This window comes from Sardina pilchardus, chromosome 2, assembly GCF_963854185.1.
Source record: "Sardina pilchardus chromosome 2, fSarPil1.1, whole genome shotgun sequence".
NCBI lineage: Eukaryota > Metazoa > Chordata > Actinopteri > Clupeiformes > Clupeidae > Sardina > Sardina pilchardus.
In genome coordinates this window covers 29591244-29617280 of record NC_084995.1, presented here as the reverse complement: position 1 = coordinate 29617280, position 26037 = coordinate 29591244, and the positions used below count along the sequence as shown (strand labels likewise).

Below are 26037 nucleotides of genomic sequence, written 5' to 3'. Positions count from 1 at the left end.
GGAATATTTTGCCACAATTTGAGACACATGCACCTAGTAGCTGTGTGGGAAATGCATTGTTTGTTAATTTCAAATATTCTATAGACACAGAGGCATAACAATATACACAATATGTAAATACAATAAATAAACCATAACAGACCCTATGTCCTCAAAGTAGGTCACATCATATTGTTGGAGTTGAAATCAATTCCTAAGCAGCTTTTGGACAACATGGTACCATTTATTGAGATATATCCATTACAAGACATTATAGGCTACTTCCAAATCCCCCCATGGTCTCATTACACACCATTCAACCCACTCTCTGAATGTTATTGCTTGTGTCTTGTGAGATAACATGGCTCTCTAAATAACGCACAATGCTGGCTCTAAAAGCTCTGTAAAATAATGTTTCAGAGTCTCATTACCGTCAATGCTTGCATTGCTACATGAGGATCCTTGTGGTTGACTCTTCTCATTATGGACCGCAGGCATTCTTTTGGCCTTCAGAGAGAACAAGACGTCAGTGCTGAACACAAACATCCTCCCTACAATTTAGCACGCTGACTGCATGACCCTATACTTACCCTGTGCGCGACTGTCCGATCTTATCACATATGTCCAGTATGAGACCCCAGTCCTCTGCTGTGTTCATCTCACTGGTTGCTTTCTCTGAAAAGATCCATTCGGCATTAGGTCACGCTTAGTTTAAACTCAAACAACTGTGATGGAAAAGGCAGAAGGAGAACAGATTCTACATGATTGCCTGCCTCTCCACATTCATTGGGCATCCTATATCCAAGGTCATGCTAAATTGACCAACATTTGAGGAGGCGTCACTCATGCCAATCAAACTTTACTGAACATTAGGCTATCACAATAAACAAATAGCCTCGTTCTTTCATATACAGATCAAGGTATTAGATGAAAACGACATGGGACAGATAACTGTTGCCTTCACACTCAATCTTCCAAAAAGATAAAGTAAAAAGCCATTTGTGGGGGGAGAAAGAGGGCATTCATACATTAAGCAATTATGATATGATGATGCATCACATTGATTCTGATATTAATGTCATTTAGACGCTACAGATACATAGTTTTACATATTCCATGTTTGGCGTGATAAATACCAGTGTTTGTGGATAATGTAACGTTAGACTATATACTGATTTTACATTAAAGCTTCAGTTATAATCAACGATAACTGCTGATTTCTCCAAGCTAACGATATGTTCAATGAAACCACTAAGCTGCTGGCTTGTTGGCTAGCTAGTTACTGCTATCATACGTTCTTGTGCCGCAGGTAACTACACCGACACACAATGTAGGATAGACAACTGAAGACAGACACCACCAGCTAGTTCGCTGTTGGACATAGGTTTAGCACTACAACACCTAAAGCCATCAATAATTCACAAAGTTAATACATTGAGGGTAAATATACCAAGACAGGATAGCTCCATGCTAACTAGCTTTGTTGTCTGTGAGAGACAAGTGCAGCGTCATTGTGTCAATCTGCTTTAGCACTTCTAATTCACTCAAACGCAACTGAATTGATCATCGGAGACTATACATATACATCTGGAGAGAAACCCTCATAATTTTCTTTAATGGGGTTTAAATATGTGTTTTATTGGCTCACTAGAGAATTCAGACACAGCAAGCTTGATGTGTTTGTATTTCCAATGAGGCTAACGTTAGCTCAGGCTAAACACGTATTCTTAGCTATGACGTTAACCCTAGCTATGTATTGTATGTGTAACATTATACAGAATCAGTTCATCGTAAACAAAGTGTTATTTTACGCGTTCCGGAAATCATACATAGTCTGACATGTCGATTGCCAGTACACAGCATTATTCACTCAGATAGTAGCGTTAAAGTCACTGGGTCGAAAGCATCTACTATTGCATTTTAGCATTATGCTAGCAAACTAGCTAACAAACTCTGAACTTACCAACATCTTGATCAAAGGGGTTAGACGTGAAGAGAGGCATTGCCGAAATGAAAACTAGCAAGTTTATCCTGTTCTTGTTGTGGCCTTTTCACCGTCAGTTCTTGACAATAAATGCATACAGTTACATAGTATAAAAGTGCCGCTACATCAACAGGGAAGAAAGCTATCTTCAGCACCACCAGAGCCCGTCCCTGACAACACGAACACTGTCACTCCGTCAGCAGTAAACAGCACTGTATCCTGGGAAATGTGGGTGTATTGTGGTAGGAAAATAGGACAATTAACTTAATTCAAGTATCTCAGTGATGATGTCTATAAGGTATTAATCTAGTTATTAATCTGATTTACAATATTGTTTCGTGGCCTGTGATGAACGGTCTATAACAAATACAATCGCATGATAATCAGGTGACTGATCATATGACATAGTAGGCTACTCATAGCAAAGTATTAGGCCAACACAGCTGCGTTAATAATAGGCGATGCTATACAACTGATTATCAGACAATCGGACAATCTTTAAAAAACCACAACGACCAGACCAGTTTCCATTTTATTTATAAACTGATGTAGAATGAATCCATCCATTTGCACCTGATTAACTTCTGACAAAAGGACAACTCTAAAGCACACAGAAATGTACCTGAGGCCAACATTATGGAATGGTTTGAAAAGGTAAATTATACCATTTTATCTAAAGTAATTATAGCTACATAAACCAAAATATTGTAAATCAGAGACATAGAAAAATATTGAGAAAATGACAACTATATTTAAGATTAAACAAACAACTTTTCAGTATGGTGACATATAAGCCTATAGGTAAATGTGTCAGGAGATATGGTTATTTTAAAAGGCCTACTTTGGCCACTATATGTCATCTTGAATTCCAAAGAATCAACAATGTACTTTCGGCAAAACAGCAGTTCTGCTCATCTTGATTAGATCATATTGCTGAAATCATTGGGGTGATGTAGCTTATGGCATCAACAGCTTAGCTTCATGTATGTCATTAAATACACAGCAAAGCCTCATTATTGCACAGGAGTGTGAAACCTGATCGCTAAATATGATATACCTATGAAATAGGATAGACTGTATGTTTGTAAAGTATTTACACTCATATGATTACAGTACATTTCAGCTTTTTTTTTTCACTTTAAAAATCTTTAAAAATGAATTGAACATTTTACATGACCAGTTGTCAGTGTACCTATGACAGGCATGATACATTTTGTCTGCACATATAAAAATATAGGAGTTTTGCTGAGGTGCTCGCAATCCTGTCTGTCAGGTTAAAAGTGTCTTTTGGCACAGTAACACTGGCACTTGCTCCGGAAGGAAAGTGATGAGAGACATCTTGGGAATTCAGTCTCTGTAATTGCCACATCCCATGTCATCCTCACTCTGGAACAGATGCTATAAAACGGGAACTTCCAGCGCTGTGGAAAGTAAATGAAAACAAAATAAGTTCTCCAATTCAAATAATCATGCCACCAATTATCATAAAGCAAATAATAGCTTAATAACAATAATAAGAGAAAGAAGAGGGAGAATAAATAAATAAAGAAAAAGAGGCCTGCATTTATGTTGCCGTGATCGTGTCACATGACAATAATATTGAGTGATGTTCGCCGTGACAGGCTATACAGCAGTGTCATTATTTCCCCCATCATTTTACACAACTTACTCTCAACTCCCTTTTCACAGATGAAGCCAATCCGGTCAGTGCAGAAGAAATCATTCCAACTAGCTTCATGAATCAGACCAGCACAGTCCTCTCCTTCCTCATGCCCATGGCTCCAGTTGTCAGGCTGGCCTGGTTTCCATTTTCTGGAGGTGAGATTCAATAAGCATGATATCAATGCAGAGTGCTCTGGAGATGTTTGTGTATGGTGATACAATTATCATGTTAGGATAGCCCATGGAACAACTGAATCCACACACCTTCTCAAATCCAAGGTAATAACAACTGCAATCCAATACAGCTACAGTATAGAGCAACTTGTTTTCATAGATCAGTACTATCGTTTGATAGAATACACAGATCAGATATCAATAATGTTAACTCACGTGAAAGCTGGCAGGCTCCCATCAACCCATCTCCAGATGTTTTCTTCTTCGCTGTCGGTCAACCCGAGCCAAAAGTAGCCCTTCCCTACAATTTGCTTTCGTATCCATTGCTGAAAGAGAGTATCACCAATGTTACAGTTGTGTGTGTGAAAACAGACGAGATGTTTCCGATAACTACAACTTCAGTGGTGCAATGTGTGTTTAGTGTACAATGGTGTAAGAGTCTACATATGTCAGAGACCTTATTGATAGGCCTAAAATAAACATCTTAACAAATCATGCAAATCATTCATCAATCTGATGTTGAGTTTTGCTGTACCTGCTCTGTGTTGTCATTGATAATGAGCATGGTGGATGACTTGTTACTGCAGAGTTCTTTCGATTCATCAAAATTTAGTCTCTCTGCTCCAGATGAGAAATAGTAGCATTGGTCTCCGAAGTTCCTCCAGTTTAGTGGGCAACCTGTCAAAAATAGATGCTTTTTACACTTGGTTGTTCTGATGTGAATGTTGTATATTCAATAACACAAAGGAAGTCAAACAAATGTTAAGATGTTGTAATAGCAACCCTTTCATTATTATTATGTTAGCAATACACACATTTCTTTGATTGCATTAGCAATTAAGAGGACAAGGCAAGTTGAAGAACTTTTCATCACTTGTACAACAGAGCAGTTTCATGAGCAAGTTATAGAACTCTAAAGAATCTTTATACAGCTGTAAATACTAGGTCACGGGTAAAATGCCTGGAATCAATGTATACATGTCTTGAATTTCCCCTTGGGGATCAATAAAGTATCTATCTATCTATAAGTAATCTAGCACTAAATAGGCCAAAACTGCTACAGCACTGTGCCTGGAGTGTCGAAATGAAGAGCTACTTATTCATCACCAGTCGTGTTTCTACCCTTACCAGGGAATGGCGTGGGCTCTGGGGCCTTGACTTGCTGCGGTACTACCGGGCCTATTATTGTCTGACCAGGTAACCCTGGCAACCCAGGTGGTCCAGGAGGGCCGATGGGGCCAACCGGCCCACGTGGACCTTCTGCACCTTCAGCCCCAGCTGGTCCCCGGGGTCCCTGTGGGCCTTGTGGCCCCTGGGGGCCAGGCTGTCCATCTCTCCCTGGCAGACCTGGTGCACCCGGCTCACCCTTCTCACCAGGTGGACCAGCGCGACCCCCTGACCCTCTGGAACCCTTGGTTCCTGGCGATCCCCTGGATCCAGCCGACCCTTTGAGTCCTGGTAACCCTGGAATTCCAGGGGGACCTCTTTCTCCTTTGATGCCGGGTCCGCCTGTCATTCCCTTGTCCCCAGGGTCACCTTTTGTGCCTTGCTTTCCCACTGGGCCTGTGGGTCCTTTATCCCCCCGAGGGCCCCTTGGTCCCGGAGGCCCTGTAATAAACAAATATGTTTGTTTAATACACTACTGAAATGAATGTGCAAAGTTGAATACCACTACGTCTCATATGTACACGTCAGATTCACTCTTGACTGGTGTCACGTTCCTTACCTTGAAGAATGGTGAAGTTGGTGATGATCTGCGAGTGCTTGGTGTCCACCAGCTTCATCTCCTCCATGACCACGGAGAGGCTGCTCACCTCCTTGTCCAGCCTGGCGGCCAGCTCGTCCTGCTGGGCCCGGAGCTCGGAGCCGTCGGCCCTGGCCTCCGCCACGCTGCTGTTCAGCCCCAGCAGCAGGTCCGAGTGGCGGGTGACCGTCTCGGTGCAGGACCTCAGGCCGTTCAGGTCCGTGCTGATGGCGCCGAGCAGCTGCGTGGTGAAGCTCACGTTGCCCGTCACGCGGTCCATGTCGCTCTCCAGGCCGTCCAGGCGCGCCTCCTGCCGGTCGAACTTGCTCGCGGTGGCGTTGTCGTGGTCCCGTTGGCGATCCATGAGCTCGCGCAAGCTCTGGTCGTGACCCTCGGACACCGACGAGGCGTTCTGCACCTGCTCGGACAAGGTGCCGAGCTGCGAGCCCATGTCGTCCAGGGCCTCGCTGTTGGACCGCGCCAGGGCAGAGTTGTTGGCGGCCAGCGCTTGGAGGTTCTGGACCTTCTCCCTCAGCCAGTCGGCGTCCGCCTTGGTCTGCCGGGCCGTCTGCTGCAGGCCCTGGTAGTCGTTCTTCAGCTTCTGCACGGCCTGGCTGGTGTCCTCCACCGAGCGCTGCAGCGCGCCGATCAGGTTCCGCTGCTGGGCCTGCGTGAGGTTGAGGGCGCTGATGCTGATCAGGGCGCGGCTCTGGTCCGTGGTCTGGACCAGCAGGCCCGAGTGCAGGCGCTCCGTGTCGGCCTTCAGCCCGTTGATCAGGGTGCTGTAGGTGGTCAGCGTGCTGTTCACGCTGCGGATGGTGTTGGCGTTGCTGTCCAGCAGACTCCGCAGGGTGATGTGGCCACTGTGCATGTCCTCTCCCACTTCCCGTAGTTCATCCAGAGCTGCCTGGTTAATGTTCGCCTTGCTGGCAATGTCATGCACTTGGCGCTGCAACGTCTGAATGTCCGACTTAAAGGACATTAATTCACTGGTGGCGTTCTCAGTTTTCTTACCTGTCTGGGCATCTGATTGGGGGGATAAAAGAAAAAAAATCACTGTCAAAAAAAAAAAAAAAACATTCCAAAAAACAAAAACATTCCAAACCGTAGGCATGTAAAACATCAGTGTTATGTAGACAGTTCGATTATACTCACCCAGCTTTTTTAGGTCTGTCTCCACATCTGTAATCTTCCCTCCGTAACTCTTCATACCTTCTGTTACATTGTCCATCCTTTCCACCACTGCGGAGGACAGGCATCATAACTCAAGTCAAAATAGTTGGAGAATAAAGTGCAAGCGTTCATACCAAAATGAAAAGGATTTGTCCTTTTGCACACACCTCTGACACACACACACACACACACACACACACACACACACACACACACACGCACGCACACACACAGGAAATGGACGACACTTAATTTCCTCTGGAATGCAGAGTGGGTCCTGAGGGGTCTGTGACCGTCTGCCTGTCTCCTGAGCCCACAGTGGTGATTCCCGCCAGTCTTGCTGGCACCACCGCTGCTTTATATGCATTTTTCTGCCAACATGGAAGTCATACCTCAAAGCAATCTGCAGGATGGAATGTTACCTCAGCTCTTAGGCCCTTTCTGCTGATAGCAGCCCTATTTTTATGGATTGCAGCTGTGATGTTCAGGGCAAGATTCAACTCTGACACTGTGCGGCTAAACAAATGTTGCTGTATGCTATTAACTGATTGGAAATAACCACACCGTAACATGAACACTAGAGGGCACTAGAACTGTGGAAGTCCTTACATTGATTCTAAGATTAGCACATCAGTGTATTGGGTTCTACTAACACAAAGACCCAAGACTAAAAATAGTTCTTTAGGCCTGCACTACTGTACATATCAGGCGTTCCTGAAACCTAAAGCCACCTTCTGTACCTTGATAGAGTCTCCTACGGACAATCACGTTCGATAAGACGTTACACAAGTCTAAATAAATGTCAAATAGCCGTATTTATTCCCTCATCTATTTCCTCTGGGTCCTCTCATCTTGTTGTTTTGACATCTTTTTTAGAAAATACAGACAGTGCTTACAAACATCCAAGGATGGTCCCAAGTGTTTTTGTTCTGGACAAGACCAGAACAAAACCAAACACAAAACAATAACATGCAGTGAGGAGAAACATAACACCGAGGTCTATTTCAAAGACTGGATGCTCAGCCTCCCCCCAGGGAAGAGACAGTGGGAGGCTACCTCCCCCAGACCCCCCCCTCCCCCCAAACCCCCGCACCCCTCTCCATAACAGCATTCTATAATACGATATAAGTGCTATTTAGAAGAGAGTTGAGTGTAGAAAACAATCAGATCAAAAAACAATCCTACTCAATACATAACTACACAATTGCAATCACAACCCTCACAACCTTGTCTATTATTTCTGTATTGCTTTCACTTAATGTATGCCAATGATTGCTTATCCATGACACATATACTGTATGTAGTGCTACTAACACAATGTGCCTATAATGTTAGCATGCTCACTAGTTCCTCTAAAGCCGAGGGTATCAAGGATGACAGTGATGATCTGAAAAATCCCGTCTCAGCTCTCAGTCAGAGAGCACAAGGGCATATGCCAACCATCAGATCACATAAAAAAACAGATTACACAAAACCACTTGGACAGATGCCCCATTTGTCAGTCAACCTGTGGTTCCTGGGGACAACAAATTGCTGCCAAGGCATAAAATCCGCACTTCAGCGGGTTTGCCATGCCGAGCTTACTGAGTCTGTTTGACTGGGTCATCTGGTAGAAATTAGGGCCTACAGAAACCACTGGAAACATGTGTGTTGGATTTAAATCAAGGACATGATGTGGACGGTGGAGCTCAGCTCAGAGCTCAGTGCTGATCATCTCTAGGCAAAAGCATATGGATTCAGAGACAAGAGTGCGATCCCAGTCGAAATGTTAAGTGATCACATCACAGAGAGTGTGTGAGAGTGGACTTCCCTTCTGATGAACGGACCACCGTCTAAATGTGTTGGAAGCAGTTCTCAGACTGAGAGTCTTTTTTGTGTCTCATGCACACAATGCAACACATACTGTATGCATATGCCATTGCTATGTGGAGCATGTTTTACCTACGAGCTGTAACGTACTCAGTGTATGTGCTCAACTTTTAAAGTCAAAATACGGCCTACTGTGCCATTGTTATTACACATTTGGTGACTGTCTTATGTTGTAAGAGAGTGGGCTGTCCTGGCTCAAACACACACGGGGATGAGTGGGTGGACATGGGACATTAAGAAAGCACTTCTGCTGACAAACCAGAGTTCATCTCCGATACATATCAGCTGCCGGAGGATAAACATACAGCGAATTCTCCTTCTGCTATCAAAACATAACATTTCATGAATCACCGGAACGTTTCTGCAACAGTCTCTTGCTTACATTCTCCTCATTGTTGAATTTCTACGAGGCTTTGAAGTGGAAAGGACAGATTCATTGATAAGGTAGGGCGCATGAGAGAAGAGACAAAGAAAAGAGAGATAGATGGGTGAGGTTATCTTTCCTTACCTTTGTATCCCAGCACTGCTACGGCGATGGTAAGCAGAGCACACAGCACGTATAGAAGAGCGATCGCAGCCCTCAGGGCCCAGTCATTTTTACATTTAGTGCATTCAGTTCCTTCCTGGATTCCTAAAACAAAACAGCACCATACAAACACATTCAGGAACTTTGTCTGTAGTTTTTTTTGTTCTTAACAAAAAAGTATCTTAAGTTGCATTGCAGCTATCAATTGTGAAAAGAGTCAAAACAACATACTGAAAATGCACTTGACAGAGGAGCAACATAGCAACTGCAATTACACTAAACTAAACTAAAAGGAGGTCATTTTGAGTAGCATTCCCCCCTATTCTCTTGTGAAATAGCGTAATGATTCCGGTTAAGGGGCCCTTCACTTGTTTTGCTTAGTCAAGAGGATCTCTATGGTGATGGCAGAGTAATCCAACATCCATGACTTCAGTGCACCTACTTGAACTGAGCCAGTTATGTATTACTCCTACGCTACGCACAAAAAGGTGATTACAGCCTGGATTGGCAAAAGCACTGCGATGCACAATAGAAAACTCAATAATGTTTATTTTTAAAAGGTTGAGAGCATGGAAAATTCGCTTTTGTGAGGAGAAAAACTTGGAACGGTCCTGGGTGCTGACATTTTGTTCCGGGTCAGGACTGAAATGCCTTTCAGCTGAATCCAATGAGACCCCATCCAGCAGTGAGCAAAGACGTACCCCCATGGCTCTGTGGGTAATTCGGTTAGGGTTTGGTAAACAAACGCGACCAGACCCCGCTATCTTTCCGAACGAGAGCCAGACATTCCACAGCTGGGATCACATCCTCACATGACTTCCTCGTACCTAACTTTATCAGGCTGCAGGGACTTTATCACCAGATGGCCGCAATGGCAGTCATGGCATCCAGCATGGCGCAAATGAAAGCCACAGGAGAGATGGGGGGTGGGGGGCTTGGGGGCAGGGGAGAGGGGGGGTCGAAGGGGACAGGTCAGAAGGGGAGCCCCTTCTTGGACCCTTCACATCTGTGTAAACACTGTGGTCAAGTCACCTCAAAGGGCTCAGCCATAGCCCCGGACATGGAACATGTGTCCCCACCCCCCCCCCCAGCCCCACTATAGCCAGCAGACTGGCGGTAGGCAGTCAGCAGCCTAGTTTCCAGCAACTTAGTCAGCATGGGGAGCCATGTGGGGGCTCGGAGACCCACTCCCACCTCCAAACCACGGGGTACTAATCTATATGCTGCTTAAAACCAAACGCACAGGACATAAACAAGCAGGGGTGGCCCTCAAGCTACGGAGCAATTGTATACATACATGCTAAGTACAGTGTGCTTTCATCTAGTTAAACGAGAGAGAGAGAGAGAGAGGGACTGAAAGAGAGAGGGGGAGGGAGAGAGAGAGAACTTTAATCACTAAACACCAAAATCATCCAATTTGGCTTCATTATCAGATTTGTGTGCTGATGTAATTGTTATCCTCAACTGAGGCCCATACGCTTTTTTTACTTCATTTTTTCTGGACTGCATTCACGGTCACGTTTGTGGGCGACCATTTATCTAATCAATAAGCAGCAAACGTTGGTTCCCAAGCACATTCTCCCCATAATGGTTGAGATATAACACATCAGCCATCAGCTGTCATGGCGCACAACTCCAACATATTGTAGGGTTTCTTGGCAGCAGAGAGAGTGGTTATCAAATCCACTTAGCCAGAAGCTTTCCATGTACTCAAAATTCTGAGAAAGGAAATGTATTTGAGCAGAACTTCTCAGAAAACAAAAGAGGAAAAAAATCTATTCTATATGTGATAATGCTCTGTGCCAATGTACTGTATGATATACTGTATGTGTTCTATGCCACTGACTAAACCTTACAGTTAATTAGAGGTAAGAAAATGAAAATGAAAAGAAATCTCTCTCTCTCTCTCTCTCTCTCGCTTTCTCTCTCTTACACACACACACACACACACACACACACACACACACACACACACACACACACATATACACAGGTCTTCACCTATTAAACAAAGCCTGCATAGAGAGCCACATGTGGGCTCCTGCCGTGGACGGGTCATACCTCAACCTTTTACAATGAGGCATGGAGTTGAACAACGGCGAGGGTGGAATGCTGCCAGGGTGTCCCAGTCAACCAGCTTGCCGTGGCTGGGCTGAGGCCAGGAAGTTCCCCGCGAGTAAATAAACAGGCCCTGCGCCTCCGAGGGGCTGAGCTATGGTGAAACACAACTCACTGACTCACTGTCGCATGACTACACAAAAATAAAAAAACAGAACAGATGGAGAACGAACAGACGCTTTTGGACACGGTTAGAATGGAGGGATTTTGGGAAAGTATCTGTTTGTGGTTAGGACCGTTCTAATAATATTTGTTTGCTATGTGTGTGAGTGTGTGTGTGTGTGTGTGTGTGTGTGTGTGTGTGTGTGTCTGAGTGAGTGGGTAGGTGGGTGGTATGCACAACAGGGGGTGGGAGGGTGAAGGGGGTTGTATTGTGTAAAAATGTTTCAACATTGCCTGATGTGGGGTGTTATTTTGAGATGAGGTAGGGAGAGAGCTCTGCTGGGCTCGTGGGAGGTGGGGAGAGGGGAGGTGGGGAGAGGGGAGGTGGGGATGGGTGAGTGGGTGAGCAGCCAGGGGGGAATGTAGCTCAGCTCAGCAGAGGCCAACACTGATGCCTGTAAAACAGCTGTGTTTCATTTGGAGCTCAGGAAGTCGGTCAAAGAAAATTCCTGTACTTCTCCTCTGTGCTTTTTCTTCATCCTCGTCTCTTCGCGTACCTGGAATAAGACCCTTTCTCGCCCTGGCCAGGTTGGACAAACCGCCGGCGCTGGAAATTTCCATGGCAACCGAGGGACAGTTTTTGCTCGTAAAAAAGTCTGGATGACTTGTAGACAGTGTCTCTGAACCCACGCAGACCAAAAAAAGTGCAATGCATTACTCTGAGCTGACACACCGAATAAACAGACACACAGTCGCAGATGACAGAAAAGCTACAAATCCTCCCTGTTTACAACTTCTTGGAAATTAGTTTCAGACCTATGGCCACCTCAGATGTAATTGCACTGTAAAAGTTCCATCCAATTACATCAGCAGCTGCAACTACTATATGACAAATTTCAACAGAACAAACAATCCAATGGACAAAAGCGAAGGACGAGTGCAGTGGGTTTAATGAAGCACAGTTATGGAGAAACACGCACATCCATTTTGAGTGTTCAATCAGTGAGGAGTGATGAGCTGATTTGAAGGATGGTCTGACAAAGACTATACAAACACAAACAGCTGAGAGGCCTGAGCAGTGGTGGAAGATAAACTCGAGGCAAATGAAACACCCTCCCTGGCACCCGAGACCTGTGGATATTAGTCAGGACAGTCCGGCGGAGTTTAGAGACACAGTATCAGCACAAATCAGCACAGGGGCCTTTCATGAGCCTGGGTTGCTTAGTAACAACAGGACCTTTTCGCCCTCTCGTGTTGAACAGAAACACAAACCCTCTCCCCAGGGAGCTCACGCAGCAGAGTGAAGCTACACAGGGCCCATGCGCTGCCAAAACACTCATTCAGTCGCACCTCCACATCAGCCGCGCGGATATGCGGATATGCGCGAAAAAGCCTCGAGAGCCTCGTGGAGCGAGACCGCTGTTACATGAGCACGGCAGCGTGAGCACCCCACGCAGCCTCCCATAGAGTTCGGCCTAACGGGCCCAATCAAACGCGTCCATTAACAGCGTCTCCCAGGAATGTTAACAAGTGAGCACTCCCAGAGGGGTAGACAGGTCACGGAGGCAAACAGCCACATTACAACATTCCTAAAACCCTGTCTGCAAAACTGCTGAGCACGGATAGCATGCAAGGCTAACATCTTTCTTTTTTTTCACATGCTTACAGGTTTATGACACTTTAAATAGGCACGGTCCCTGGCCCATCTGGTGCTTATTAAGGAGGGGAAAAAAATCAAAGAGTGTATGAGAACATTTGATACATCACCCCCTATGCCAGGCATGCAAGAACAAACATCTAAAATGTCAGCTCGTTTTACAATTTGGATGCTGGGGGAATGCTTTGGTTAATGGGGCCTTTGTAGAAATGACTTCCTCAGCATGAAGAAAAAACAGAGATTGTGGAGATGGGGGTAGGGGGTCGCTGTTGCTTGGGGTACTAATAACGCGCACGACCTTGTGTCTAGTCAGGAGACTTCTTTATATTGTAGCCCTGTTTGTGCATGCTAGTATGTCATCTCCCACAGAGGCAATGGGCTAGTTCAGAAGCTGAGTAAGCTGAATGCTCGTGGTAATATGGAAAGATATGGAAATGCACAATGACTCAGCAAGTGGGTTCTAGACCACTTCAGAACATAACCATAAATAGCTTAAGATGGGTCTAAGTTACTAACTAACCAGCACACTTCAAACTTCTATTCCTGTAGTAGTCTGATAGAACTGAACTACTCCAATGACCAATCGTGTTGCTCATTGGTTTCTTAGTGTTATGTCTCAGTCTCAAACCCCTATTACATAAAAGAAAAACAGGCTTTTTGTGGACAGGAATGAAAAACATGGACTTTTTGTTTTCAACATTTTCAGCTAAACACCACAAAACTTCTCGTATTCATTCAATCCCCGATGTGGGACCATGTCAGACCACCACTGCACAAACATCACTCACTCAACTCCCTCCCTCTCATAGCCTGCAACTATTCCTGGTGACATCAGGCGGATGGGGAGAAATAAAAAGCCGCCTCTCGTGTGTGCAGCAATAGGGACTCTGGCACAGTCACCGGCCCACGTGTGGCCTGTTTTAGGCTACAATTGTTTCATGATGTGATGGAGGAGGCCGTGCGCCAGAAAAAAAGACTGAGAATGAAAAGAGTCTTTAAAAAAAAAATCCTTGTTAGGAATCTATTTGAATGAATCAGACGGCTTAAAAGTTATTGGGTTCATGACAGGCCATCCTCGGAGAAACCACAACGGCACCGTGACAGCTGAAAGCGCCTTTGTTCATTTGGAAGGGAGATAAACGCACTTGGTGTCAGGCATTCGGCCTTGACGACTGTTCAAAAAGTGAGCAAGGTTCTGTATGACTCTTGGTGTCAGAGACAACCGTTTGGACAGACAGGGAGGCCACATATGATGCACAGCAGTGGGGGTGACTGTGTGTCTCTCCAGGATCCATCTGCCCTGTGTTATCTTAAGACAAAAAGCACCAAATGGATCATTTGTCTAAATCTGGCAAAAGACAGACAGAAGGAGAGCGAGAGAGAGAGAGAAAGAGAGAGAGAGAAAGAGAGAGAGTGGCAGTCAACCAGCAGCTACCAGAACACTTTCTCTATGTTGCTATGACTGCAGAAGTGAAGCACAAACATACACAAAGTTGGACAAACATGTCACTCCGAATAGAGGCTACACAAGGTAAGGGCATTGGCGAGATACACAAACATCCACATGAACATGACACTGTTATGGCTTTGTACATCCTCTGCCGTGCTTCAAATGTACACATAGTTTACACACATTGTGTGGAGTGGGCCTCCCACAGAGCTGTTGATGATGATCACTAATAAACATACTTGGCCAATTACACAATCAACATTCCAAGTTAATCCCAAACACAACTCGAGGGCCAAAAAAGCGCATTCCCCATTTCACACAGCACACAGTGTTCACAACAGGCTGCAGCACAACACGGTTGCTAAACGCTGCTCCCCAGGCACCTGCATCAACAGAATCAGAGGTGCGCAGCCGGACCTGACAGCGGGACGCATTAAAACACACAGAGACACACAAACACATGCACACGCACCTAAACATACAAACAAATAGTGTGCATGCAAGCACACACACACACACAGAGAGAGAGAGAGAGAACCCTTCAAACACTCAAACACACACACACGCACACACTCAACCACATTCCACCATTAGCTATCACTTATGTCATACTCAAGTACTACCAGTCACAAACATATGTGCTTTGAGTACTCGACTGATAAGCATTTGAACACAGCCCAGGCTAAAAGAGAGGTGTTGAGTAAGCACATGACCCCTGGATTTCAACCTCTTTGGCTTCAGCTTCGGCTGAGAGTGAGAGAGCGAGAGAGAGAGCGAGAGAGAGAGGGAGAGAGGGCTAAAGAGAGGGGGGGCAGATCAGAGAAGTTCATACTCTCATTAGCACCAGCCTGGGAGCCAGGACCAGACCCTGGAGACTCTGCAAGGCCTTGCTCAGCGCTTCCGTCATCGCTGGAGACCTCAATGGCTCCAGAGAGAGAGAGAGAGAGAGAGAGAGAGGGGACATGACTGGCAACGACAAGATGCGTTGACGGCTGACGACACCCCCACGCTCGACCGCTAACACAAGGGGGCACGGGGGGATCAGCTTGGCGGTGCTGCCGAGGCGCCCCTCCCAGCCCACGCACCCCCCCAGGCTCCCCCTCGCACGCTTCTCCACGCCGAGGTGAAGGCGGCGAGGGCCTCGGCAGGGAGAGAGTTCGCGCGGTGAGAAATCCTCTGCCGTGCCACCATCATTCACGTTCCGTGCGCTGCGAACAACAGCGCGCGGGGCCATAAACTCACTTTATTGGCCTGCAGGAACGAGCGCCAGCGGTGGCTCCTCCCCGGCGTGTTTTCAGGGCTGGCATGTATAGAGTGAGGTCATTTCCAGGAAAGCAGGAACACATGCCTGCCCCCAGTACCCCCCCACTCCCCCCCCCCCCACCCACACACATAAATGAGGCTACGGTACCTCATACTGGAGAACTGATGAGGCCAAGGGGGGGCGCATGCTGGCGTAATTACACAGGTTCCACTGGGAGGACTAAAAGGCCTCATCCAGCGATGCGCTCCTCTCGTTCAAACTGGACAAAATACAAATAAGCTCCGCACCTGGGCTCCTTCCAAGGCCTCGCTCATGTCAGTCCAGCATCAACAGCTTACGAAGCAAGAAAGGAAGGCCACACTTCTGCAGAGTCGGGGGTAAAAGTTCATTTTTTGACACCGAGTCAAAGGAAACTTCAACTTACCTCACCGAAAGGGAGCATTATTGGGAAACAAAACAGCTCCCGGTTCAAGCCGCTCTCGCTTCGTTACACAAGAGAAGACAACAGTAGGGAGCTATTGCGTGAGCTAGCTCTGAGGGCACGCTGTTAGGAGCAAACCACGTTTTCTGTCAATAGACTGGCTACGCCATCGATGGCTTTGTTAAGTCATCGTTTGAAAAACAGACCTTCCATCGCACGGGGTGAACTGATCAGTTTTCCACATCTGGTTTGACACCCTGCAGCTTGGCTTGGCTCAACGCACACCAGGAACACAAAAGGGTCAGGCCTGTTACAGTAAGAGCGTTGGAGCTGCTAACGATGAGTCACTTTGAATCCGAGCACTTTCATGTCTCCCTCACACCCCCACCACCATCACCACAGAACAAAAAAAAAAAACACTGGCAGGCTTTGGGTTACCATGGCTGTGCTATTCTCAACTAAATTTGTTTTATTTGTCTCAAGTTTGGTGCCGTGGAGAAGGAGGATTTGCCCTAAGCTGCATCAGCCCTCTCCCCGTCTGCACATAAACACTGAAGAATACAAACACCATGGCGGCGGCGTGCGATTACTGAAATGAATGTTGTTTCTACACACGAGTCAAATGGAGACAGCAGTGCCGCTCGCAGCAACCCAAAAAGCAGCTGCGGAAAATAAAACATTTTTACAGGGACCCCCCCCCCCCCCTCCCCCCCCCAAAAAAAAACTAGAAGTGCATATGTTCCAGTTCCACAGTACATTGTTGACATCCAAGGCTAAAAACCACCAATAGTGTTTGGAGTCCTTGAGCCCCCTTTGCTGGCCGCTGCCTGACCGTGTTTGGTCCAGCTGCTGAGAGCCAGAGCGGGGCTGTGCTGCTGCGGCTAGCGGAGCCTCGGCCGGTGGGTGGCCCACCACCGCAGAGACGGAGTTCCGACGCAATCAACAGCCATCGCGCTGGAGGTCTGTCTTCGAGAGGGAGATGGAGAGATGGAGAAAGATGGAGATGGGGAGAGAGAGAGAGAGAGAGAGAGAGAGAGAGAGAGAGAGAGAGGGAGACAGAGAGAGGGAGAGAGAGTAGAAGAGGCCCACCCTGACAAAAGCCAGAGCCACCAGAGAGCACTCACAGGCATCATCACCTCGAGCAGCCAATAAAACCACAGGACTAAGACTCTCTCTCTCTCTCTCTCCTCTCTCTCTCTCTCTCCCCTTCTCCCTCAGACAGATAGACAGACAGACAGACAGGCCTCCAAACCGAGAGCTTGGCAGGCAGCGCCCCATGCTAATCTACCAGCCCTAGTGCTCATGCCCATCTCAATTTACAAACACCACCAATGATGACAGTACAGAAAAAGAGAAGAGTTAAAAAAAAAGCTTTCCATCTGGGCTTTGGATGAACACTGTCACTGGAATGTAAATAGGGAAGCCACATCACTAAAAGGGAGTTTAGTCTTAATGTAAACAGTGGGACACTTTAATAAATCATTACAAGCACAGCCACAAGAGGCCAATCAAGACCCCCGGCCAGCTCCATTCACTGATGCAGAGATAAAGACAGAGTTGAGCTTGGACTTGCCTTATCTAACTCGGGCACGCACACGTGAATGTCTAGAACTAGATAAAACCAGTGACCGAAGCTTAGGTCTGATTGTTCTCTCTTTAACTTACAGACATTTGAACTCGGGGTTGGGGGGGGGGGGGGGGGGGCATCAACGGATATCAAATGAACGTGATGAAGATAATGACCAGCGTTGGACTCGCAGGCTGTTATGTATCTAGGCATGCGAGTGAGCGGCCTGAAAAATGAAATGCTGGTGATATGCATACTGTGTAGATCTTCCAAAAGCTGAACAAACAAACCGTGAGTGTGGTCTAATTATTCTCCGCACTCTTGCACCTCCATTAATGTACTTCTCTTTCAATAGGGAAAAAACAAAACACGAGCTAGAAAAATACTGTGCGGCCTCCTGACTGACAGCCAAAATAATCAAAGCTCCAGAAACAAAGGCACCGTGCCTCTGTGCTGGCCAGCCCCAGAAAATGTGATCGCCAGCAGGGGCTTTTGAATCAGAGCAGTGCACAGAGGGAAGAAAAAATACATATACGCATCTTTCTTTTTGCTCCGTTTCCCCCCCCCCCTTCTTTTTCAGCACAGGAAGCCGAGAGTTGATTTTGGACGTCTTGTGTGCCAAAAGACTTTCATTAATATATCAGACACAGTGCAGCACTTTCGGGGCAGCCTTTTATTGGTGCGGGCCGAAAACAGAAAAAGGCCCTGGCTCCATCACGAACATGTGTGTTGTTCTTGAACCGGGGCCAAGTCCCGCTGAGCTGGAGAGGTGCTCGGGACATCCATCATGCGAGCAGGACACCCTATCGCATGACGCCTTGTTACAGGGGGTGATGTTTGTGGGTGAGAGCATCCCCTGGGGGGGGGAGGGCCCCGCATGCACGGTGGAGAAGCGGTCAAGGAAACACTGCCTTCACCCCACGCTGCAGTGGCCCGGCAAGCCGGTGGCGGCCCGGGCAATCCTCGACGGACGTACTGGGTTACAGACGGGGGGGGGGGGGGGGGGGGGGGGGGTGGGAGGGACAGCGCTTTATGGCCTGTATTTATACTCGTCCGATGTGAGCTGAACGTGAGATGTTTAGTGACGTTTGGGTTGCCTCTGATGCATTACGACCACCTACTAGCGCAAGTGATCCCTCTTCAGCCATATCTGTGACCGGGGGGCCTTAGAGCATCTCTGTCTGGTCAAGTGGCCAGATGTTAGCGGGGCCGGTCATCGCCGGCACGCATCTGCGCAGCCTGTTGCTTTTTGAGCCTGCATACTGTCGGGTCTTCTGAAAAGCCTTTGGCTGTTAGCGTGAAGCCCTGCTTTAGCCAGGATCCAAACATCTGTTTGTTGAGGCTAATATTTGCCCCCCCACCCCACCCCCACCCCCCTCTTTTTCATGAGCCTCCACTCATTGGCTCAAATGGGCTTTTAAGGACTCAAATTCCACCAGCTTGACCCGGCTCTGACCCTGGCCATTCCCCTCCAACACTCTCCCCAGAATCTTCATGGTCTGCTCGAGCAAACCTCCTGCTGGGATGCTGTGATTTGTGCCCTGGCTGGGCCTGGATCTGTGTGTTCATAAAGAACACCCTGTCCTCTACCAGACCCGCCAGTACCACTCTCCTGATCATTAAGACAGATGGCCCAGATAAGGCTAAAGAGCCCCTTCAGACGGATGGGGGGCTTAACCTGGGGGACCACGGTGGCATTTGAGATAAACGAATGTTCTGCTCATGTTCTCTTTCTCTGTCTGCCTGCCTGTCTTTCTTCCTCTCTCTGTCTGTCTGTTGTCTTCCTCCTCTATCTTTTTATCTGTCTGCATCCCCCTCTCTCCTGTCCTATCCTTCTTAATCTATCTCCCCGTGTCTCCCCTCCATATTGAAAACACAAGCATGTAATATTTCATCGGAACGATTGAGCACAAAAGTGCACGCAGAGCCCTGGAGGGGGGCTGAAGCGCTCTGAAAACATTCTCCTCCAGTAATAAACTTGTCTCAAATTAAAACCACTTGCTGCTCGTCTAACTGGCAAACCATAAAGACGCGGAGAATTCTGCACGTCTCTGCTGGCAGACCCCAGCGGACTGAAAATGGCAGCGCGATGCAAGAGCCTGCCTCCGAGATGTCGCCTGGAACAGAGCACCCCAGAGAACACAAACCCCTATCTGGCCATCACAAGCCCTGCGGCTAACGCCTTCCACCCAACCACACACACACGTTCATCTGCTAATCATTTTGTAATCATTTTCCAATCAAACTTTGCCGAGACCCCTGGAGCCAAAAACGCTGTAAAGGTACACTCTGTTCCAGCTCCGACCACAAAATCCACTTGCTTCTAGCCTCTCCGTGCCAGGCAACAGTGGTGAGGCTTTAAACTCAGAGCACACTGTGAAATCTGGAAAACTAAAAGAGCTGACTAGAATGACAGGTTTGTCCAGAGTTCCCTTGATTTTTTTTTTTTTTTAGTAGAGAACAGGATTTGAATTTTTCCATTCCACTTTCTCATAGCCCTGCACAACAACATGCGTAGTAGTGGTCGTGGGGGGAGGGGGGTTAGCGGTGGAGAGGTGCTATGGGACACCTTGTTTCCACTGGCAGGGTACCCACCCTTCGGGCAGACGCCCCTCGCCTCCCCTCGCCACTTCCTCCCCTCGCAGCCTCTGTGCTGACTCAGCTGGGCCTCCGAGATCTGGCCTCTCCGGAGACCGGGCCCTCCCTCCGTCTCCCCCACCAAATGGACTTCATCCGCTCACACTCGGCGCACTTCTTCGCCTGCTAGAGAACAGAGCCGCAACTCTCCCTTACACGGCGGCGATATCCTCGCTCGAGGAACGTACCTATCGGAGATTAACACGGAGGTTTCTCGTGGCTTCTATCTCTCATGACTTCTTCTGTCGTGAAGGCCAAGCGCGAGAAGACAGTGCCAGTTACGTGCGAGGGGAATGAGGTGCTGCCTGACACGTTCTCTGAGAAAATGAAGGGTGTATACATGTCCACACACCACCAGCTGACAGGGGTTTTTAAAGGCGATCGCATGACAGGTGTTTCCAGACACACGGTTGTGATTACTGATGCTGTGCCACGGATGACAGACCTAATGATAAAGACAACGTCTTTATTTTGAGAAGACGTTCTGAGAGGCGACCTGTGATCTGGAGGTGTGTTTTGCGCCAGTGTGTGAACATTCCACCTGTGGAACTTCACCATGATCTGGGTGGACACGAATGAGCACAACTCTCATGCCTTTTAAGAGAAATAATGAAATAAAAAAATAATCAAGCTCCACACAGCCACGGTACTGTATGAATTCAGTCTTAGGAGACCTGCACACCAAAAAGGGACCCTGCACCCCATTTCAGCAGAGCACTTCAACAGGCCATATGGAAAGAAAAAAAAACATGGAGCCATGCAGAACAGGCCCATGTATTGTAATAAGCTGAGTTAAAACATAAGCATAACCATGTGTTGCTTTCCTTTTTGACTCAGCTGTTGATTTTGGTTTGGTGGTTTTAGTTCTCAGTCAAACAGAAAACAGTTCAGAACAGTACAGAAATGGCCACTATTGTTGTTCACTGACCAGGAATGTCAATGACAATGGCACTGTTACCCCCAAACTAATGATTGGGCTATAGAAACCTCAGAACAACATTTTTATGGCTCTTCTTGAATTTTTGAACTGTTGTATGCTTCCACCATACATTTTGTTTGGTTTAGCCATAGTGACGCTTCATTCCTTTCAATATGTACAGTGTGTGTGTGTGTGTGTGTGTGTGTGTGTGTGTGTGTGTGTGTGTGTGTGTGTGTGTGTGTGTGTGTGTGTGTGTGTGTGTGTGTGTGTGACTGTGTGTGATACAAAATCTAGGATATTCAAATTATGTGTGAAAAACATCAGTGTGAAATTTCATCTAAGGAAACAGTTTTAAACCGAGATTTGTGGATGGCTCTCTGCTTCACAAGTTCAACCTCAAGGCAACTAGTTGGCTGAAGCTAACGCCTGTCTCCTTGGATCAGACTCCTCACACTTGCCAGGTGTTACTTTGTCCAGAACCAGGATTAGTCCAAACAATCAGCTTCAGCTATCGGTGGGACAGAGCACAGACTTAGAGAGACCAGTCTGAAGATAAGCCTTCATTCAGACTACAGTCTGCAAACTGCCTGCAGTGCTTTAACTCTTCATCAAGGATGGGCTGAATGGGGAGACAAATAGGGCCTTGGCCCTTGAGTGTGTGTGTGCGTTGAGACCTCTGGCAAAAGAAGCACTTCATACTGCTTTGATGTAAATTCAAGTTATAGGCACGCACACACACACACAGCAGATAAATCTGTCAGTGTTGAAAACGCACACTGAACAATGCTAGAGGTGAACTCAAAACAAAGCAGGGGGAGAGAAATGTACGTACGAGTAAAATCCCTTCTTCATTCTTTGGCGCACTTATCTCCCTGATGATGTTAGCATGTGCGCCTTCAAACAGCTGCAATGGCGGTCAGGACACGACCTCTTGCTACTTTTAGCCTGCTCTACCCTTTTGGCATAATAAATCTTTTGTTTTTCTCCTAACAAGTTCAATATGTTGTCATCAACAATACTGCTTAAGTGCTTTTGTGTCCCCAGTCTGCGTTGCTGTTTACTCACCAAACCTCTTGTAGCCAAAGGACTGCACTTCCTCCTCATCTGCAAAGTCGTCTGTAAAAATGATGACAGTAACAGGCATGTTAGATATCTTACTAAATAAATTGGAGCACTTTGGGCTGCAGTCTGTGCATAAAAAATATGTTATATAAATAAAGACTTACTACTTACTAATAGTAAATGGTCTTTGAGACTTAAAATACAGTATGGTAATAGTAAAAAATGCAAATTTCTTACTAATTCCACATTGAAGTGAAACAAGCAATCAGAAACTCAAACAACATTTGAGGAATAGTGTCTGTAATAGCACATGTTATATAAGACATATAGTACCGTATAATAACTTTTTGAATTGAAAGCAACTCCGCAGTATCATGGATAATTCTAAGAACTGGGACTAGAGATGGTCAAAAATCAATACTGTCATTTTACAATCTAATTTAAGAGTTGTTCAACTGCAGGGCACATTTTCATTGTCTGCAGTTGGTGCCAGCAGTCTGGAAACTATCAAAATATATGGTACAGGATGTTATTATTCAGAGGTCATAATTCTTTGTTCGCGCATGTGGTCGCTTGTAACAGTTCTGCAGATCAAAATAACACTAAGGAGAGTGGACATTGTCCCTCTGCAGGTTAACGAAACCACAGCATCACCACATCCTCTGTAGGAAAGGCAAGGCTCCTTGCTTTTTAGGACTCCATCCTTGGCCTCGCTGGCAGCCAATAGGCTCCTTTCATGTGGCGAGGCAGCTCATGGGAAAGGACAGGGGTGACTTCAGGAGGTTTTATGTGTCATTGTCCATGGCCAGAGAAAATAAAGAGAGCACACATGTTTCTCAAGTTCCAGGCCAACACAAGCCCCCTTCCCAACACTAAACTGAGGGGGTACACGGCACCAGAGAGAACCCCAACAGTGACCGACCTGAGGTCTTGCTGTCCCACCAACTAGACAAGCTCTAAGGTTCATCCCAACCGAGAACAAACAGCAAGATTCTGGAAATGGAAATTGTAGGAGCTCTGAGGAGCTTGTTGAGATCCGAGGCCAAGGAATGGAGGCAGAATGTTAGCATTAATCAAGCCTCTCTCTCCCCACCATTTGGCTCTGTTCATGGAGTCTGTAATCTTTCCATCTTGATCTTTTGAGAAGAATGTGTACTTTAGAGGTTTCTTCAGGAAAATTCTAAACAAGGCACTAACTCACAGGTTGCCTTTGTCACAGGATCTATTCATATTAACCATTGAGCCATCAAGCAGTTGTACAACCAAGATGCATTTCTGTATTGGGAAACTGGAGGGTAGATCAACATAACATTTGAAATCAGCTTTCAGTTACTGTAACTAATATAGCCTATCCTTATCAGTTAGAAATATCACAATGCTACTTCCATATGACATTTAAGACTAGAGATAGGGAGTGTTGTTAGTACTATAGGTTACATGATGACCTATGAAATCTTACAATATTGTGCTACTGATATGTATACAGAATTTCTCCAACAGCTAAAAATATACTATGTTTTCAAAAATCTTTTCTTTCTGATATATCCTAATATCATAATCTTAGACAGATTCTTTGCTCTCGTTAAACAAGAAATGCTGACTGAATGTAGTTCTCCATCTGAAACTAATTTTGGTAGTCCTATTTCAACACTCATCCCTAGTGACAAGTGATATTTCAAGGCTCTTTGTCTTCTTTCCTAAGTTAGACATGATTTCATCTGGCACATATTTACATCCACACCACATCTGTATGTAAATATTCATCTCCTGATAAAGACAGGGAGATACACTTAGCCTAGTTCAATGTTTTGTCTTTGAATAAATAACCAACTATATGTGTATATCCTCTAAAAGTATCAAAAATAACAAAGACAGTTTTTTGTGGTAAGCTTAACACATTAAGTAAATCAATATTGTATATGGTTTACTACAATGTCAAAGTATTTTAATACTTGCAAACATTTCATGTTTCTTAGGTAAAAATAATAAATAAAATCATGTTCCGCCAGATGGCAGCATAGTCCGTAGGCCTACATCTACCAACATATGGAAGAAGACAAACTTCACATATCTGTGTTGTGACGCGTTATTTTGAAAATGATTACATTCTTTCCATTTAGGTCACACAAAAATATTTTACTTCAGAGCGATGGGAATGTTATTCGTTTGTCAACTCCTTCATAATGGACAACAAAACCCAAGTCAGCCTTCTTGGAATGCCACATGGAAATAATCGAATTCCTCTGTCGTCTCATCTTCATGCGTGGGGGTTAACAGTTAACTCTTTTAGGTCCACACGTGGATTTTTCGATAACATTACGCGCTATCTATTAAGGTTTGTTTGAAAATTATGCACTTTTTGGCTTAATGTTTCAGGTCAGATCATGGCTCTTTTAGATTAAGGCTACTCTTCCATCGACAAATTGTGCCAGACGAACTTCACTTGGAAATGTCAGTGTCAGCATCTTCGAGTCTTGCATCAGGGTGAATACAGTGGCGCTTTTCTTTTAATTATATAATCCTGACTCAATATTTCCCGGCCCTTCGCATGCACCTCTAACGCTTCTGGCCTCTCTGAATTCATCCTACAACTAACGGTATTTCAAATAGCCTCGTACTCCGTAGTTACAAATATTTCGGCGAACAAGCGCGTTCAATTTAACAATAGACGTATGCAACTGCAAGGTAGGTACCGTTAGGCCTGAATGAAGTTTTCAGGGCATTTACTATACTGAGATTTGGTATTAATCCCAAATGCAAAAATGGTTGGAGTAGTCTAACACAAACATTTCTTCGCAGAATTGTTATGCACAAGTTAACTTGTTGCTTTAAACTTTTCTTCCTCAAAATGTCTTCTAACTCCATTAAAAATGCAAACAATTCCACAACCTTGTCCCCACGAGCGTTTAATCGCATCCAGATGTCACACACACAGGAGTTGTACTCATGTCTCAAGAGAAAGGAAAGAGTATTCCATTGACCAACCTACTAGTTTGAACAGAGTTTTGAGGCAGTTTCAGCCCTGTTTTCAAAATATAAATGATACTGGCATAATCTTATAAACAGCGTCACCCCTTACCTTTCATCGTGTTTCACAGAGATGCACCGTTTCTGAGCGACACTTGGGTCCGTCGTCACATCTATTGCATAGCAATAGCATTGGCTCAAGAGTGTCACAAGAGCGCAGATACACTCTCAGACCACTGTCTCCTTGTTCATGCAGCGGCACACCTCAGAAAATGTCCCAAAACTTTAGGGGAAAACAGATGGATGCCAGCCACCCACCTGAAGCATTCGCTTTCTTTGACCTCCCGGACTTGAAAAAAGGGGAGCCTGGAAGAATAGGGAGTAAATGGATACCTACAAAAATACTATAATTAAAAACTAAACTTCTATTTAGGTGACGTGTGTACTCTCTCCCGTTGAAGTTCGCATTCGCTTTCAAAGGAGCTGAAGTAAAGGGAGGGTGTCTCTATTCTAGCGCAGAGCCTGCACACGGCGAGCGACCACAAAAACAGTTGGAAGATGGAAAAGGAAGTGGGGAGCCCGTAGGGTTTCAGGGAGACCACGTGTTTTCTTCATTTGTGCAAAGCCTTGTCCATGTCTTATTGGAGAACCAGGTGAGGACCGTGACCTGAACAAGACTACTGCATTGTCTGGCACTGGCACAAGAAAAAAAAAAAAAACATGATTGGATGCAAAGATTAAAAAAGTGTTTCCACATTTATC

The 26037-nt window shown here is 45.9% G+C and overlaps 1 protein-coding gene across 1 annotated transcript in view; it reads right to left on the bottom strand.

Moving 5' to 3' along the window:
• The window catches only part of colec12 (collectin sub-family member 12), a gene marked incomplete in the record, with an annotated part of 37166 nt that extends 11340 nt beyond the window's left edge, over nucleotides 1–25826 (bottom strand). Inside the window, 13 exon segments of the mRNA XM_062525608.1 lie at nucleotides 1–40; nucleotides 411–486; nucleotides 570–654; nucleotides 1943–2026; nucleotides 3693–3775; nucleotides 4016–4125; nucleotides 4335–4477; nucleotides 4928–5407; nucleotides 5526–6569; nucleotides 6699–6785; nucleotides 9094–9216; nucleotides 22312–22362; nucleotides 25388–25826. Coding sequence (XP_062381592.1) covers nucleotides 1–40; nucleotides 411–486; nucleotides 570–654; nucleotides 1943–2026; nucleotides 3693–3775; nucleotides 4016–4125; nucleotides 4335–4477; nucleotides 4928–5407; nucleotides 5526–6569; nucleotides 6699–6785; nucleotides 9094–9216; nucleotides 22312–22362; nucleotides 25388–25394 — 2413 coding nt within the window.
• Nucleotides 25827–26037: the final 211 nt, after the last annotated feature.